The following is a 14,338-nucleotide window of genomic DNA, read 5'->3' on the forward strand; positions in this document are numbered from 1 at the left end:
TAATTCTATCTTCATTCCCCAGTGCCCACATTATGTTGTTACTCTCATAAGAGAAGGTTCTCTTGAAATACAATGCAGAAATTAAAGGTTTTCTGTCATCTACATTAAATTTTATTTAAATAATCCTAACAGTTCCTTTTAAAAAAAAAGAGAAAGAAAAAAAGAAAGAAAGCCCCTGGGGGAAAAGCAAAACAAAACTTAAACTTCCCAAGATCAACTAATGAAAGGTGGCAAGTATTGATTACTTGATACTTGTGTGTGTATGTGTGTCTGCGCACCTTTGTGGCTCAAGTTTTTGTTGGGGTTTTTTTCCTTTTTTTTAATCAGTAATAACTCAATCACTGTGCATGGATTGAAATAATATAATGCATGAATTTGGGGACAGAAAATGGAATGCTCCAGGATGGTCTCAGATTAGAAACAAGTTCTGATGGTCATTCAAAGAGTTTTCTAAGCTGAACTAACTTGTAATGACTGGCATTATGAGCTCTTATCCAGTTTTTCCAAATTATTTAGAAATTTGTAAAACATATGTAAATCTGACTTGCCTTTACATGTCATATACCACCCCCCAAAGGCCATAAAATGAAATAGAACTCTATATATGAAGTACTGGTTTTAATTTGGGATTAAATAAAAAAGTTACTGAAATTTTCTGACCTATTTCCATATATATGTGTATATGAAGATTATACACATATTTATATATATAGAATATGTAATTATATCATAGTTATCAAATGAATTCAAGCTGGATAATTTTAATTCATTGTTCTGGTGTCCTGTGTATTTGTGTGGGATTGTTTCCTTCATGATTACCATTATTACTTTTAGAGTTTGATTCTTAATCCATGGATTAAATAAAGAACCCCTAATATGCATTGTTGTTCATTATGCCACAGCAAATACTTATTGGGCACCCCCCTCCATATGCCGTGGATGTTGCAGCCCAGGTCCCTGTTGTACCAGTTCGAGCATCAGCAGTCCTCTCTCCACCTCTGCAGTTCCAGCCTGAAATAATTCCTCCCATCGTTGCTACAGAGCATCTTCCTCAAATTTCTTGTACTCTGGCTACCACTACTGTGTCAGCTGATCCTAGTTTGCCTGGTCAGACAACTGGCCTCCTGCCTCAACCAAACCCACCCCACTCCCTGGGACCTTCAGCTCCCGTTCCATGTCCTACTATCCAGTTGACAACAGAACCACCTCAAGAGGTATAATATTTTTGCTCTAAAAGTCTTTTCAATTAGTCAGTTCTTTGAGTTATAGCTCAAAAATTTACAAAGAGAAAATTATTTTTAAATTGACCCAAACCATTAAACTGTTAAGTTTAACCATGATGATTGTGGCTGTGGTTCTTTTTAAGTAGAAGGCAGAGGTTCATGGATAGCAATTCATAACACTAATTACTTGCTTAAAGCATCCTTTCTAGGGTAGTTAAATGGATTTAATGTTCTTTTTCACTTCCCTTCTTAGCTCATGTTTTAGCTAAGTTCACATTACAGTGTAGTGGCTTCAGTGTTTTTCCCTTTTCCCCATGCTCTGTGATAGAGAAATTTCCCTTCAGTGAAGTTGGAAAGACACAGGCTAAAACTCACTGTTAGCCCATTATGTTCCTTTTCAGGTGTGAGAGAATGTCTTCCTATTTTTACAAAGAGAAAAGATTTGTTTTCATTCACTTGTGGATTCTGCCAGTTTTTTGAAAATCAGTTTGAGTCTAATTAAATGATAATAACAAGCTGACTCCTGTTTTGTTTTGTTCTGTTTTTCTGAAAGGCAATGGGATTAAGTGACTTGCCCAAGGTCATATAGCTTGGTAATTATTTGACTGTCTGAGGCTGGATTTGAACTCCTGACTCCAGGGCCAGTGGTCTAGCCACTAAGACACCTAGCTGCCCCTACAAACTGACTTTTTAGAAACTTTTATCTGTTTTGTTATGTATAAGATCATATATAAAGAATCAGGGAGTCATGAATTTACCAGTGACTTCATAGTAATCAAAATTTGTTGTTGTGCTTTCTCTTTTTCATTCCTTGTTTTGTTTCAGGAGCAGACAATCCAAGAGAAACAACCAACTCTCCTGCAGAACTCAGAAAGGTAATTCTGCCTAAAACTCAAAAGCCAGGTATTACTGGCATTTCATCTGGGACTCTGCATAGCCTTGAATTGTTCTCCCTCTGATACAAAGAGTGGATACACTGATCTGCATATAGAATTACACTTGCCTCATTCGCAAAATGATGAACTATTCCTTTATCTAGAATGGCTAAATAGAGGTCCCTTATGTTTCTCTGACTGGTATTAAAAAAATACATGTCTCATGTGCATACATGTACACATGCATTCATACAAGTAGACATAAACACATATATTTAATTGTCTTTATAAACATAATGTATCCTATTTGAAAAAGTATTGGGGGAAGAGGGTCAGAGAGAGAAAGATTTATTTATCTATTAAGCTATATTGCCAAGCTATATGCTAGGGAAAAGTTCATAAATTTTTAACTTTGTTTTCTTTTCATAGAGTTTATTTTGACCTTAGGGGATTCTTGTCTGACTTGAAGTCATAGAGTCAAAACATTTTGGAGTTAGAATGCTTATCATCTAAATTGAGTAAAGATCTCATCCTAATCAAGATTGTGTGGTACCTTTTCTCTCCCCTCCTCCCCCTCCATCCCAAAAAAAGACCAAAAGAGTCTTTTGTATTTGCATTTCCAATATGAATTGAGCAAAGAAACACTTAATGAGTGCTTCAAACTACTCCATTTGCAGTTGGGGGAACTGAGATCCCATGGAAGTAAAAATGACATTCCCAAGGTCACAGATCTAGTTCATGGCAGAGACAGACTTAAAATGTAGGGTTCATGACTCTCAGCTCAGTGTTATTTTTGCTACACTACCCTATACTACTCTTCCTCTTCTCTCCAAATGAATGTAATTTTTCACCTTTCAATAGAGAAACTGAGAACTAGAGACTTAGAGCCTGAAATCCTTCATGTTCTTATATGATTTGGGCATGTTTAGTGTACACCCTTTATTATTTTAAGAAAAAGGTCAGGGCGGTTAAGTGGTACAGTGGATAAAGCACTAGGACTGGAGTCAGGAGTACCTGGGTTCAAATCCTATCTTAGACACTTAATAATTACCTAGCTGTGTGGCCTTGGGCAAGCCACTTAACCCCATTTCCCTTGCAAAAACCTAAAAAAAAAAAAGGTCAAAGTTAACACTTTTCTATAATACATCCCTTAGTGTCCTTAGTAGTTTCAGGACACTTACTGCATGGGTCAATGCTTTGAATCTGTCAATCACTATGCTGGTTTCTTTATACCCTTGATTTGTCCTAGTTAATGAAGCCACTTGTCTGATTCTTAAAATTAGAAATTTCCCTGCCTGGTCTTCAGATTAGTTGGGCAGATATCCTGTTCATACTAGAACTGTGAAGGAAATGTCATAAAAGGATCAGTAAAAGGAACTAGATATGATAGACTTTATGATGAAAGGGCTTAGGAGATAATATATAATTGATGTATTCAAGTGTTTGAAAGAACATTTCATAGAAGAGAGATATTAGATTTAATACTCCCTACTATAGCCAAGAAGTATTTGTGAAAATTGAAGAAAAATTTAGACTCAGTATGAGAAAAACTTCTTAATGATTAGAGTAATTGACCACTTGAATACTCGAATATGTTATAGAAGTGAGTCTTTTTCAGGTTGATAACCACTTCTGAATTCTTTTTTTTTCCACCTCGGAATTCTAAGATTTATTATAATGCCCTAAAAATTGAGATGTTTCATTTCAGCTAATTGGTCTTAAAAGGGAATTATGGGGGATTTCCTGTCTGATCCCCACAGCTAAAAGCTTTGACACCAAAGGACCTGGGTTCATATTTTGCCTTCAATGATTGTTACCTGGGTGATTTTAGGCAACTCCCATTGGTCTCATTTTTCTCTATTAAAATGAGAAACCTGAACTAGGTGACCTGTGAGGTCCTTCATCACTCTTAGTCTGTGGTCCTACATTAAAAACATGATGATTTTTCAGGTTAAAATATTGCAGTATTTTGTTATTTTAAAATCTTGCTGCTGAAAACTGCTTTTTTTTAAAGTTCAAGTGTGGTTTTTTTTTTCCATTGTTTTGTTTTTCTTTCTTCTTCCCCACCCTGAATAAATATTCTTGGTATTGATGAAGCTATGGAGGATCTGATGTGGCTTCAGGAAAAGAAATGAGTGATAGCTGTGAAGGTGCATTTGGAGGTGGGAAACAGGAAGGAAAATCTTCAAAGAAGCATCATAGGAAGTCCACCCGGACTCGGTCACGTCAAGAAAAATCCAACAAATCAAAATTAACTATCCTTAATGTGAGTTGGGGTGGGTGGGTATGGGTGTGTGTGTGGGGGGGGGGTGTATGTTTAACCTGCTTTAGTGACCGATAAGCATCTGTATTTTCTAGGTATGTAACACTGGAGATAAAATGGTAGAGTGCCAATTGGAAACACACAATCACAAAATGGTAACCTTTAAGTTTGATCTTGATGGGGATGCTCCAGAAGAAATTGCTACATATATGGTAAGACTTGACTTTCAGATTTCCTATGATAAATAAAAAAATCTTGCACTGATTTATTTATATTACAGCTTTCCCTTAGTGCAAGGGTTCTTAGCATAGGAAGTGTAGACACACATTAAAATTTCTTTTATTAAATTTTAGCTTTTCTACAAAATATAAAAAGTTTCTAAGCGTGATAGAATAAATGATCTAGGAAAGTGGTCAGAATAAAAAAAAATATTCTAAGGCAGCAAAGAGGTATTTGTATTATTGTCAGGAAGTTAGAGAATTGATAAATATTTTTCTGTGAATAGATAGGAAAGAGATACTCAGCATCATCTCCGAGTTATTTAATGGGTAGACTGCCCATGGAAGATAATCATAGATCTTCTGATAAAATAACAACTTTTAATAATCCTTGGAAACATCAAGGATGATTCACAAATGACCAAAAAATTTCAAGAAATCTTGTCCTTAGTCAGGAAAGAGAATTGTATTGTGAAGGTTGCTTTCTCCTTACCAAAGGCTATCAAGCTGCCCATCTGTAAAATTAGACATGGCTATACTGTGCTGTCTTGGGCATGAGTCCAAGGTGCCAGCTGTGATACGAACTGAAACTTAGATCTGTTTGTTTATAAGTTTAGAAAAATAGAAGAAATCTAGAATGGAACTTGGGGAAGGTCACAGGTGCTGTTTTTTTATACCTTTGCCCTATGGAAGATTATGATGTGGAAAAGAGGAAACAGGAAGCAACTACAGGTGGTATATTAGATAAATCACTGAACCTGAAGTCAAGAGGATTTGAATGAAAATCTGGCCTCAGATACTTGATATGTAGTAGCTGTGTGACCTTGGGCAAGTCACTTAATCTCATTGCCTTGCAAAAACAAATAAAAAGAAGATATAAGAAACATCTTGGAACAAAAATTGTATCAAGACTTCAGTCTATACATAGGTTAAGATATGAGAAGAATTAGCTCCTGAGAAGTCATCAAATGCCCCATTGAGAAGGAAAAGGCTGTATTTGGCAAAAAAAAAAAAAAAAATTGTAGACTAGATCAAGAAAGCTTTACATTATAATTTGGTTTAAATGTGATTTAAGACTATTAGTAAGAGTGGCAAAAAAGATGCCGTTTTGTTCGGTTGAAAACATAAGATTTTGTAATCTCAGATAGCTGTATATTACAAAGATATGGAAGAATCAGGGAACTTGACATTTTAGTAGAATTTGACATCTCCTAAAAATCTCTAAGACTTAGTGGAACCTGCCTGATGTCTTAATGAAGTCTAGAGTGTATTGTCAAACTGATGAGAGGTCTTCACATGCATCCTCTAGTCTCTTCTTGACTTTGTTCTTTCATGTGTATTTTTTTAATGATTTAGAAGAAACCAAAAAAAAGTATTTCCAACAAATTTGTAATGACCTAAAGCCATATGAGATAGCCAACATATGAACTGACAGAGTCAGTATTCTAAAGCTTCATTGTCTGCCTATCCCAAATCAAAAATCTGAAACTTAACAGAAATAATGATCAAGTCCTCCCATTTAGGATATAAAATTTACTTAGAAGTGTTGGTTTTAGTCGATCACAAGCTCAGTGTGTGCTATGTGTTGCAGCTGCTAACACTGCCAAGGTAATTATGGACAGCATTACTAAAATACTAAAAAGAATGACATGACATTTTCACTGCAGTCTCAACATTTCTAAATTTCTTTTGCTGTTTAGTCATTTAGTCATGTTTGACTTTTTCTGATCCATATGTGGTTTTCTTGGCAAAGAGACTGGAGTAGCTCATTTCAGATGAAAAAACTGAGTCAAAGAAGGTTAAGTGACTTGCCCAGGGTCACACAGCTAGTCAATGTCTGAGACAGAATTTTAACTGAGAAAGATGAGTCTTCCTGATCCCAGACGCCTCACTCTATCCATTATACCAACTAGCTCCCCTTTTAAATTTCAGATTCAGCAAAATACCATTTTCTTAATTATCTTGCCAAACTTGCCTCTACTCTTGACTTTCATGTCTTTGTCTGTAATTCTATCAGGTACACAGGTGAAAAAAAATGTATAACTTCCCTCCCCATCCCATCCAGATAGTCACCTAAACCTCTGCCTTCTTTAATGTTTCTCAGTCATGTCACTTTTCAATTCTATTGTGCCATGCTGATGTATGCATACATTATTTCTCTGCTATAATCTGTCATTCTATTCTACGAGTGTTTTTCTCAATGCTACCAAATTACATTTTCTTTGAAAAGCAACGTGGTATAGTGAATAGAAAGTTGGCCTTGGGAATCTGACATTTAGTGCCTCTGTCCTTAAGCAAATTACTTAACCTCTCAGTATCCCAAATAAATCTGGAGGATTATAAATTAAAAAACATTGGTAGAGGAAGACTATCTCCAGGAATTCTTTAAATTACCAGAATTTCCATTCTGGTTTCAAAACACATACATACACACACATACCCACAGTATAACAACAGGGTCCTATTTCATATCAAGAAATCACTGACTCTCTAGAAGGGATCATAAACCCCATACCACAGGGTTCCCTTCATCAACACTCCTTGCAGATCATCATTCCTATTTTTAAAATGAAATTGTTCCTCTAAGCCCTTTGTGTTTACAGGTAGAGAATGAATTCATACTTCAGACCGAAAAGGAAACCTTCATTGAACAAATGAAAGATATCATTGATAAAGCTGAAGACATGCTCAGTGAGGATATGGAATGTGAACAGAATTCTGACCAAGGGATGAGCCCTCAGCATAATGCCTCTGGACTTGACACAGGAGAAGTGAGTTTGCTGTGGCTCTGTTAGTAAATATCAAAGTCTTGTTGCAGATATATGGTGCCCATTAAAGGTTGTATTCATATTATCTTCCATGAGGGGGATATAAGTGCCTCTGGTCAATTATATACTGGACTTCTGGTAGAAATATTAGTAGCCACTAAAGATAATCTAATGTGAGGGAGAAGGTTGGACTGGGTGACCTCTTTTTTTTTTTCAATTTCAATTTAACTTCACATAAGTTCCAAGCTTGGATATTAAAAGATCATATCTTAAAGTAAGAAAAGCAAAGAAGAAATTACTTTTAGGATCTCTGGCTAGATGACCTCCTAAGGTTAAGTTTGTAATTTATAACATAATGTGTTTGAAAAAGTTTCATTTTTCACATTAATCATATTAATTTCTAATCTGTTGTCCCTTGAAAAGGAGACTCGACAATCTCAAGTGAATGCCCCTGTGTATCAACAAAATGGTAAGCATACCTTCCTTGCTACCCTTCCAAAAAACTGTATAAAAATGTTATCCTCATGTCTCATGATGTAGAAGGTATTCTGGTGTTTGAAAGCCCTGACACAAGGAAGAACATGGTATATGCTGCATTTTAGGCACAAGCCTTCCAGAAGCAATTTTTTATTCATACATACATACATACATACATATATATATATGTGTGTATATATATATATATATATATGAAAACAACAGATCTAAATATTTCTTCTTAGAGAAAGGGACCAAAACTAGATTGAATTTCCACATAGCCTTCAAAATCTCACACTCCACTTCTTTCTATGCCACAGCTTATAGTGTTTCCAGAAAAAAAAGGACAAAATTCTGCACAGTTAGCTAGAACATGGCTACAAGTCTCTGGTAAAAATTTGATTTACATTTTGCTTTATTAAACAGATCAATAATATTCATCTTTGTTATATCCTTAGAAAATTGGTTTCCCAAAACCATTCAGTCCTTCTTTGGCCATTCCCTCCAAAGTTTCTCCTTTTCTGAAGGTCAAACTTGAGGGGATTCTTCTCTTCATGAGAATAATCAAAGGCTTCTCTACTCTTCATCCAGGACTTCTTAACCTAGGGTCTGTACTTGTTTCTTTAATATTTAAATAATTACATTTCAGTATAATTAACTTTTTCTGTAATTTTATATAGATACAAACATTCTTCTTTATTTGATACGTATAAAAGCATGCTTCTGAGAATGAGGTCTACAAGCTTTGACAGACTGCCGGAGAAAGTTTAAGAATTTTAGTCTTAGTCTGATTATTAACTTAATTGTTTTGAGGATGCCCTCTTGAGCTGGTTATGAAGAGTTATCTTGAGGGATGGATTAGAAACTAGTCTGATCTTTGATAGAAGAAAAAGGAAATCGTATAATTCAGGAAAACTGAACATGCTTTTAAAAGTAATAGTTTAAAAAAGACTATAAAATTTTTCTTTCCGATTAGTCCAAAGACTAATTGTAGGGAGAAAAATACTCTTTGTAAAAGAGAAAGCAGGAGCATCTTAGCATAAATATTTCCACATTCATCAAAAAAACATTTTGGGAGGCGGCTAGGTGGCATAGTGGATAAAGCACCAGCCTTGGAGTCAGGAGTACCTGGGTTCAAATCCAGTCTCAGACACTTAATAATTACCTAGCTATGTGGCCTTGGGCAAGCCACTTAACCCCATTTGCCTTGCAAAAACCTAAAAAAAAATTTTGACAGATTCAAACCAGTTGGGAAAGTGTCAAATGTCTGCTCAGTGGTAGATGCTTTGTCTAAAGAAAGGCCACCTTGACCAGGCAGAAGTTAATCGCAAAAGTTTCACCCAACATTTGCTGGTATTTTTTAACCACATCTTTCCTCATGATGGACAAAAATACAAAATTTCTCAGGCTTGTGTACCCTTTTTGCTTCTATTGTATCACAAAATCCAGAGTTCTTTGATAGTCTACATCAGAGGTGACAAACTCTGGTGTCCTTCAAAAATACTTAGTCTTGCCCAAACCCAATGAAAATGTAATTGGGAGATGTTTAACCAAATAAGTAAAAGTATCATGCAGATACTGTTAATTGTGGTTTTCCAAGGAAACATGGAGGCCCCTGCAGGTACCTGTTTTTATTTTATTTTTATTAAAAGAATAGTTGCCAGATTCTTTTTGGAGAGGGAAATAAAAGTCAGGGCACCTGAAAACATAATTTTATAGCACATATAGTCATTTTTCCTTGAAATGTTTATAAAAAGCATCATCAAACAGACTAGGATGAAAATCATTGCAGAGCTATTGCAAAGGAATAAGAGGGAAACTTTAAAAAAATTACATTTGACAGTTCAGTTCAACAAACATTAATTGTTCATCATATACTAGTCATTGGAGTTTAGATAGCTGAAAAGTTTACAATTCAGCAGGGCAAAGAACATATGTAAATAGTTGAGAATGATGCAAAGTAGAGTAAAAGAGGTATTACTTTCAGCTGGCAAGGCAGGGAAGCTTTTCTGGAGAAAGTGATGCCTGATCTGAACCTTGAAGAAAAAAAAATTTAAAGAGCAGAGAGAGAGGGCGTTTTAGTTATATAAGACAGTCTGTACTGATGCCTGAGAACAGGAAGGAGGAGGAAGAAAATGAGGACCCACTAGGAGTCCAGTTGTATTAAAACATTGAATGTATAAATGAATGCATTTGTATAAGTCTGAGCCCATCAAGACTTAGAAATAACTATGATATTTGTCTTTTGGTTATGTTAGTGTGAAGGTAAGAACTAAGAGAAAGAAAGATAGTAAAAATTATTGAAAAATATGTCTAATGGATAAGAAATATAAGACTCTGTCTTTTAAATTGCTCCTAGAACTCACAAATCCAGTCTTCAAAAAGACGATTGGCAGGTGTTCAGTACAATAGTTCTTTAAGTTTTCTCATTTACATAAATATATTTTAACTGACTAAAAATAATTATAGACCTGGAAATAATTTCAAAATCACCTATATGGAATCAGCATATCCTCAACTGACTAAAGCAAAAGTAAATACAAAAATTAGAAACAATGGATAATGATTAGAAAATGTCAAATGTGATTATAACATATGTGGGAATCTATTTATCTTGTTGAAACAATCTGCCAGATCTAGTATATAAGAAATGGGCAAAAATAAAGTCAATGTCTTATATCACCATTCCCCTAACTTGTGTTCATTCAACCTTTGCCCCCCCCCAAATAAAGTCAACCTTGGCTAGAAATCAACAAAATAATTTTTCTCTCCAAGGTTATTTTCCCACAAATACTGAACAAAAGAAATTTAGTTACTTAATATTAAAGTTTGTGACCTTTCCAATAAAGATTTATAAAATAGTGGGGAGGGACAAAAATTCAACCCACATTAGCAATTTATGTTCTCCTCTCAGAAGGAGGTCAGAAAAACCCAGAAACTGCCATTGTGAGCACCTATTTAACTTTGCCAAGTGGAACATTACCAAAGGTTAGAATATTTACAAAATACTACAGACATAGATAGCTGAAGACCATAAGCAATATTGATTCCTGCAACAGTGAAAAATATCTAAAAGAAAAATGAGCTGACAGAGATACACCAAGTTACATTGTCCAAAGAGTATTTGTAGACAAAACCAGAAGGAGAACAAACAGATGTAAAATGGGATATATCTACTATTGGCTTTACGGTCATCTGTTTCTCTAAGACTATAAATTCCAATGCTATTTGATACTGGCAGACCAGTTTCTTCATTGGGTACTTCCTTTACCATTAAAGCTACAGGTCCAATCAAAAACATGGATAATGTGGTTTTCCATGACAATGATAGTGGGACCTCACCACATTTGAACTCTGTAACCAAAATAAATGTGAGGAAGTGATAATAACTCTTAAGAGGAAGTCAGTGAAACTAACTGAACCTGTTGAAACATATATAGAAAATTCTGTGCTGGTGGTAACACAATTCTAGGCATTCAAGGATTGATTTTTTTAAATAATCATTCAAAGGGGGAAGTTCTTAGTTCTTATCCTCACACTAACATAACCAAAAGACAAATATCTCATAGGATGAGCTCAGACTTATACAAATGTATTCATTTTCCAAAATGGAAAAGATCAGCCAGTGTTTTTACAAGGAAGCATCATTAACAATCAACCTACATATTTTCTTTTTCATCTCACAAATATATGAAAATGTCTATAAATATATCAAGGGTATTGTCAATGGAATATGAGAAAGGAAAGACAGACTTATGATTTTGCACAGTAGACCAATGTCTGCCTTCCAACTGAGTTGTTATAGATAATATGATATCCTATTGCATATATTATTGATTTTTTTAAAGAAGTAAGATTCAGAAAAAAATGTTTAAAAATGTATTCAAATAAGATTTCTCCTACATATGCACTAAGCTGAACTATAGGATGACAGATATAAAAATGAATGTAAACAGTGATCCACAGATATAATGGGGAAAAGTAGCAGGACAATCACTTATTCATTCAGGAAACTTTTATTAAACTCTGAATATATACTTTATCTTACACTTTGCATTCCTAAGGTTTTTGCTATCATGGAAAGTATCTCCAACCAAATTAAAACACGAATTTATAATTCATGGTGAGGTTGTCCAAATATTCCTAGTTACAGATAACAAGGTCCTATTTACTGCAGCAAATTTTCATCATAAAATCCATCAAAATGTAGAAGCAACTGATAAATAACCATTCACAGTGGAAGAATACAGTGTAAGAAAAAAATCTATTTTGTCTGAACCTCGAAATGCTATGGTGCCCACTCATAGAGTTAGCCCATGTATTTTGAGGAGATGTAAACAGTTGAGAGACTAGAATGGATCATAGTTGGGAATCGGCAATATTTTTAATTGTATTAAATTGCTATGTTTTCAATGATGTCTGACTCAAAAACCCATTTCCTTAATACCAGTTCTTCTCCTGGTCATGGGATAAGGTTGGGGAATTTTGGAATTCCAATGTTTTTGAGTCAAAACTTCAGATAATCCCAAACAATAGAAAGATGACCCTCAATAGAAGTAATATATTTCCAGTGAGATCTTACACACATAAGTATCATAAAAGACAGTGGAAGGTCAATGATGAACAGAAATAATAGGCAATTCTTAAAAAAAGAGAAGAAAAGCCATCAAGTATTGTGTGGGAACAGATGAGTCTTTGGAAGGCTTATAGAAAAGACATTGACAGGAAATATACAGGACAAAAAGATATGAAGAGATTACTTTTTACTTCCCCTGTTTCTAAAGTGTGACAAGACAATGGATGTTTTTAAGTTCATAGATCCTTTCTGTCTATTCTCTTTGCCCTTGAGTTCCATTATATTCTCAATTAAGATTCCCCCAAAGTTAATCATGCAGAATGGTCCTTCAAACAAGAGAGGCCTGAAGTTGTGGTCCAGAGATGCTTTTTTAACATCATTTAGAATCTGAGGCATGTCTGTCAAAAAGTCATGAGTGTAGAGGGCTCCCTAAAAAGTCCAAATTTAGTTTCTCATATTTCCTATCATATTGGTAATGAAGAAAAGTCTTTCCCTACATGCATGCTTCATGCATCTATAAAGCCTCTTTCCTATTTAACTGAGCTTGATATATAACTAGTCCCAATTCATGTAGAAGAGGTCTTTTCTGCATGAATTGGTACTAGTTTTATATAAAGGGAAGAGAGAGTGACTGGAAGGTTAGTACATGTCTTGTGGAGTCATTTCCTTGGAAAATTAATCAGCAGGGAAGGACTTTGATTAAGACAAAGAATTTGTAATTCTTGTAGTATTGACTGACTTTCTTTTCATTATACCTATAGTTCTACATACTGGAAAAAGGTGGTTCATTATATGTCCAGTAGCAGAAAATCCGACAGCAGAGGTCCCTGAGTCTTCTCCCCCTCCTCTCTTATGTCCCCAGCAGCCTGAAGGATATCAAGGTAGGGAAAGAAGAAAATAGCGATTTCTAATATCTCTAAGCTCAGGGATTCTAATTGTGTAACCAGAAAACTGCTTTTCCTTCTCTTTGCAGCTGAATACATCATAGAAAGGTTGTACTATGATGAGATTTATTTGACTTCATTCCATTTTCCCTATTCTGTTCTGTGTCCTGTAGATACTTATTTATCTGTTTACATTCTCTGTATAATGGTACCCACAGGGAGCTGGGTGGCCCTCTATCCTGAATGTTGTAGAAGGAACCCCCTCCTTTGAGTGTTAGGTTGGATTGCATGACCTTGGAAGTATCTTCTGAAAGAATTTTGAGTAAATTTGTCTTATTTATGGGCATTTGGGGGCTAGACTAACTATATGGCTTGAATCTTGATCTTATATAAAATATGAGCCGTATAGTAAAATATATTTTCTAATTAATTTCCATCATAACATCAGATAAACATTCTTAGGATAAGTAACTAACACATAATGAAAACTATCCTTCAAAGTCCTAATTTTCCATTAAAGAATCCTTTGCCTTTATCAATCCAGAATCTCAGTGTGTTAAATTCTCACAACCCTTTCAGAAAGGTTAATCTAAAGGATAGCCTATTCACATGAACCCTTTAATTTAAAGTTAAATTTATCTTCCAAAGCCCCTAGATAATGATATATGCTCTTCTTTATTCTTTTCTTTTTTAAACAAAATATTATGTTTTCAATGTTCTGTACTTTCTAATGTACTTTCACATTGTTAGCTCATTTCACAATATCCTTGAAACAAGTATTGGGTTAGGCAGTTAGGTCCATTTTATAGGCTGAGATGATGTGATTGGTTCTCTGAGGCCTCACTTATTAGCATATTAGTGTAGGACTGGGCTCATATTCCAAATTTCATAGCTCCAGTTTGGGTTTTTTTGTTGTTCTTTTTTTTTGTATTTTGTTTGTTTTTAAAATATCAGACTCAGATTCACATTTCATTAGTAGAATGTAGGAACCCTGGAAAGGACCAAAAACTTCAGCCAAAAGAAATAGTGACTGATGAAAGCTCATCTAGATGGT

At 34.8% G+C, this 14,338-nt stretch overlaps 1 protein-coding gene across 10 annotated transcripts in view; it reads left to right on the plus strand.

Moving 5' to 3' along the window:
* Nucleotides 1-14,338, plus strand: part of WNK2 (WNK lysine deficient protein kinase 2) — a 241,129-nt gene that overhangs the window by 178,091 nt on the left and 48,700 nt on the right. For all 10 annotated transcript variants that reach the window (XM_074198336.1, XM_074198339.1, XM_074198337.1 and 7 more), the window contains 7 exons: nucleotides 903-1,214; nucleotides 2,049-2,098; nucleotides 4,196-4,364; nucleotides 4,457-4,573; nucleotides 7,183-7,350; nucleotides 7,771-7,816; nucleotides 13,162-13,281. In XM_074198336.1, coding sequence (XP_074054437.1) covers nucleotides 903-1,214; nucleotides 2,049-2,098; nucleotides 4,196-4,364; nucleotides 4,457-4,573; nucleotides 7,183-7,350; nucleotides 7,771-7,816; nucleotides 13,162-13,281 — 982 coding nt within the window. The remainder of the gene's footprint in view (nucleotides 1-902; nucleotides 1,215-2,048; nucleotides 2,099-4,195; nucleotides 4,365-4,456; nucleotides 4,574-7,182; nucleotides 7,351-7,770; nucleotides 7,817-13,161; nucleotides 13,282-14,338) is intronic.

The sequence above is a fragment of the Macrotis lagotis genome, chromosome 8 (genome assembly GCF_037893015.1).
Source record: "Macrotis lagotis isolate mMagLag1 chromosome 8, bilby.v1.9.chrom.fasta, whole genome shotgun sequence".
Classification (NCBI taxonomy): domain Eukaryota; kingdom Metazoa; phylum Chordata; class Mammalia; order Peramelemorphia; family Peramelidae; genus Macrotis; species Macrotis lagotis.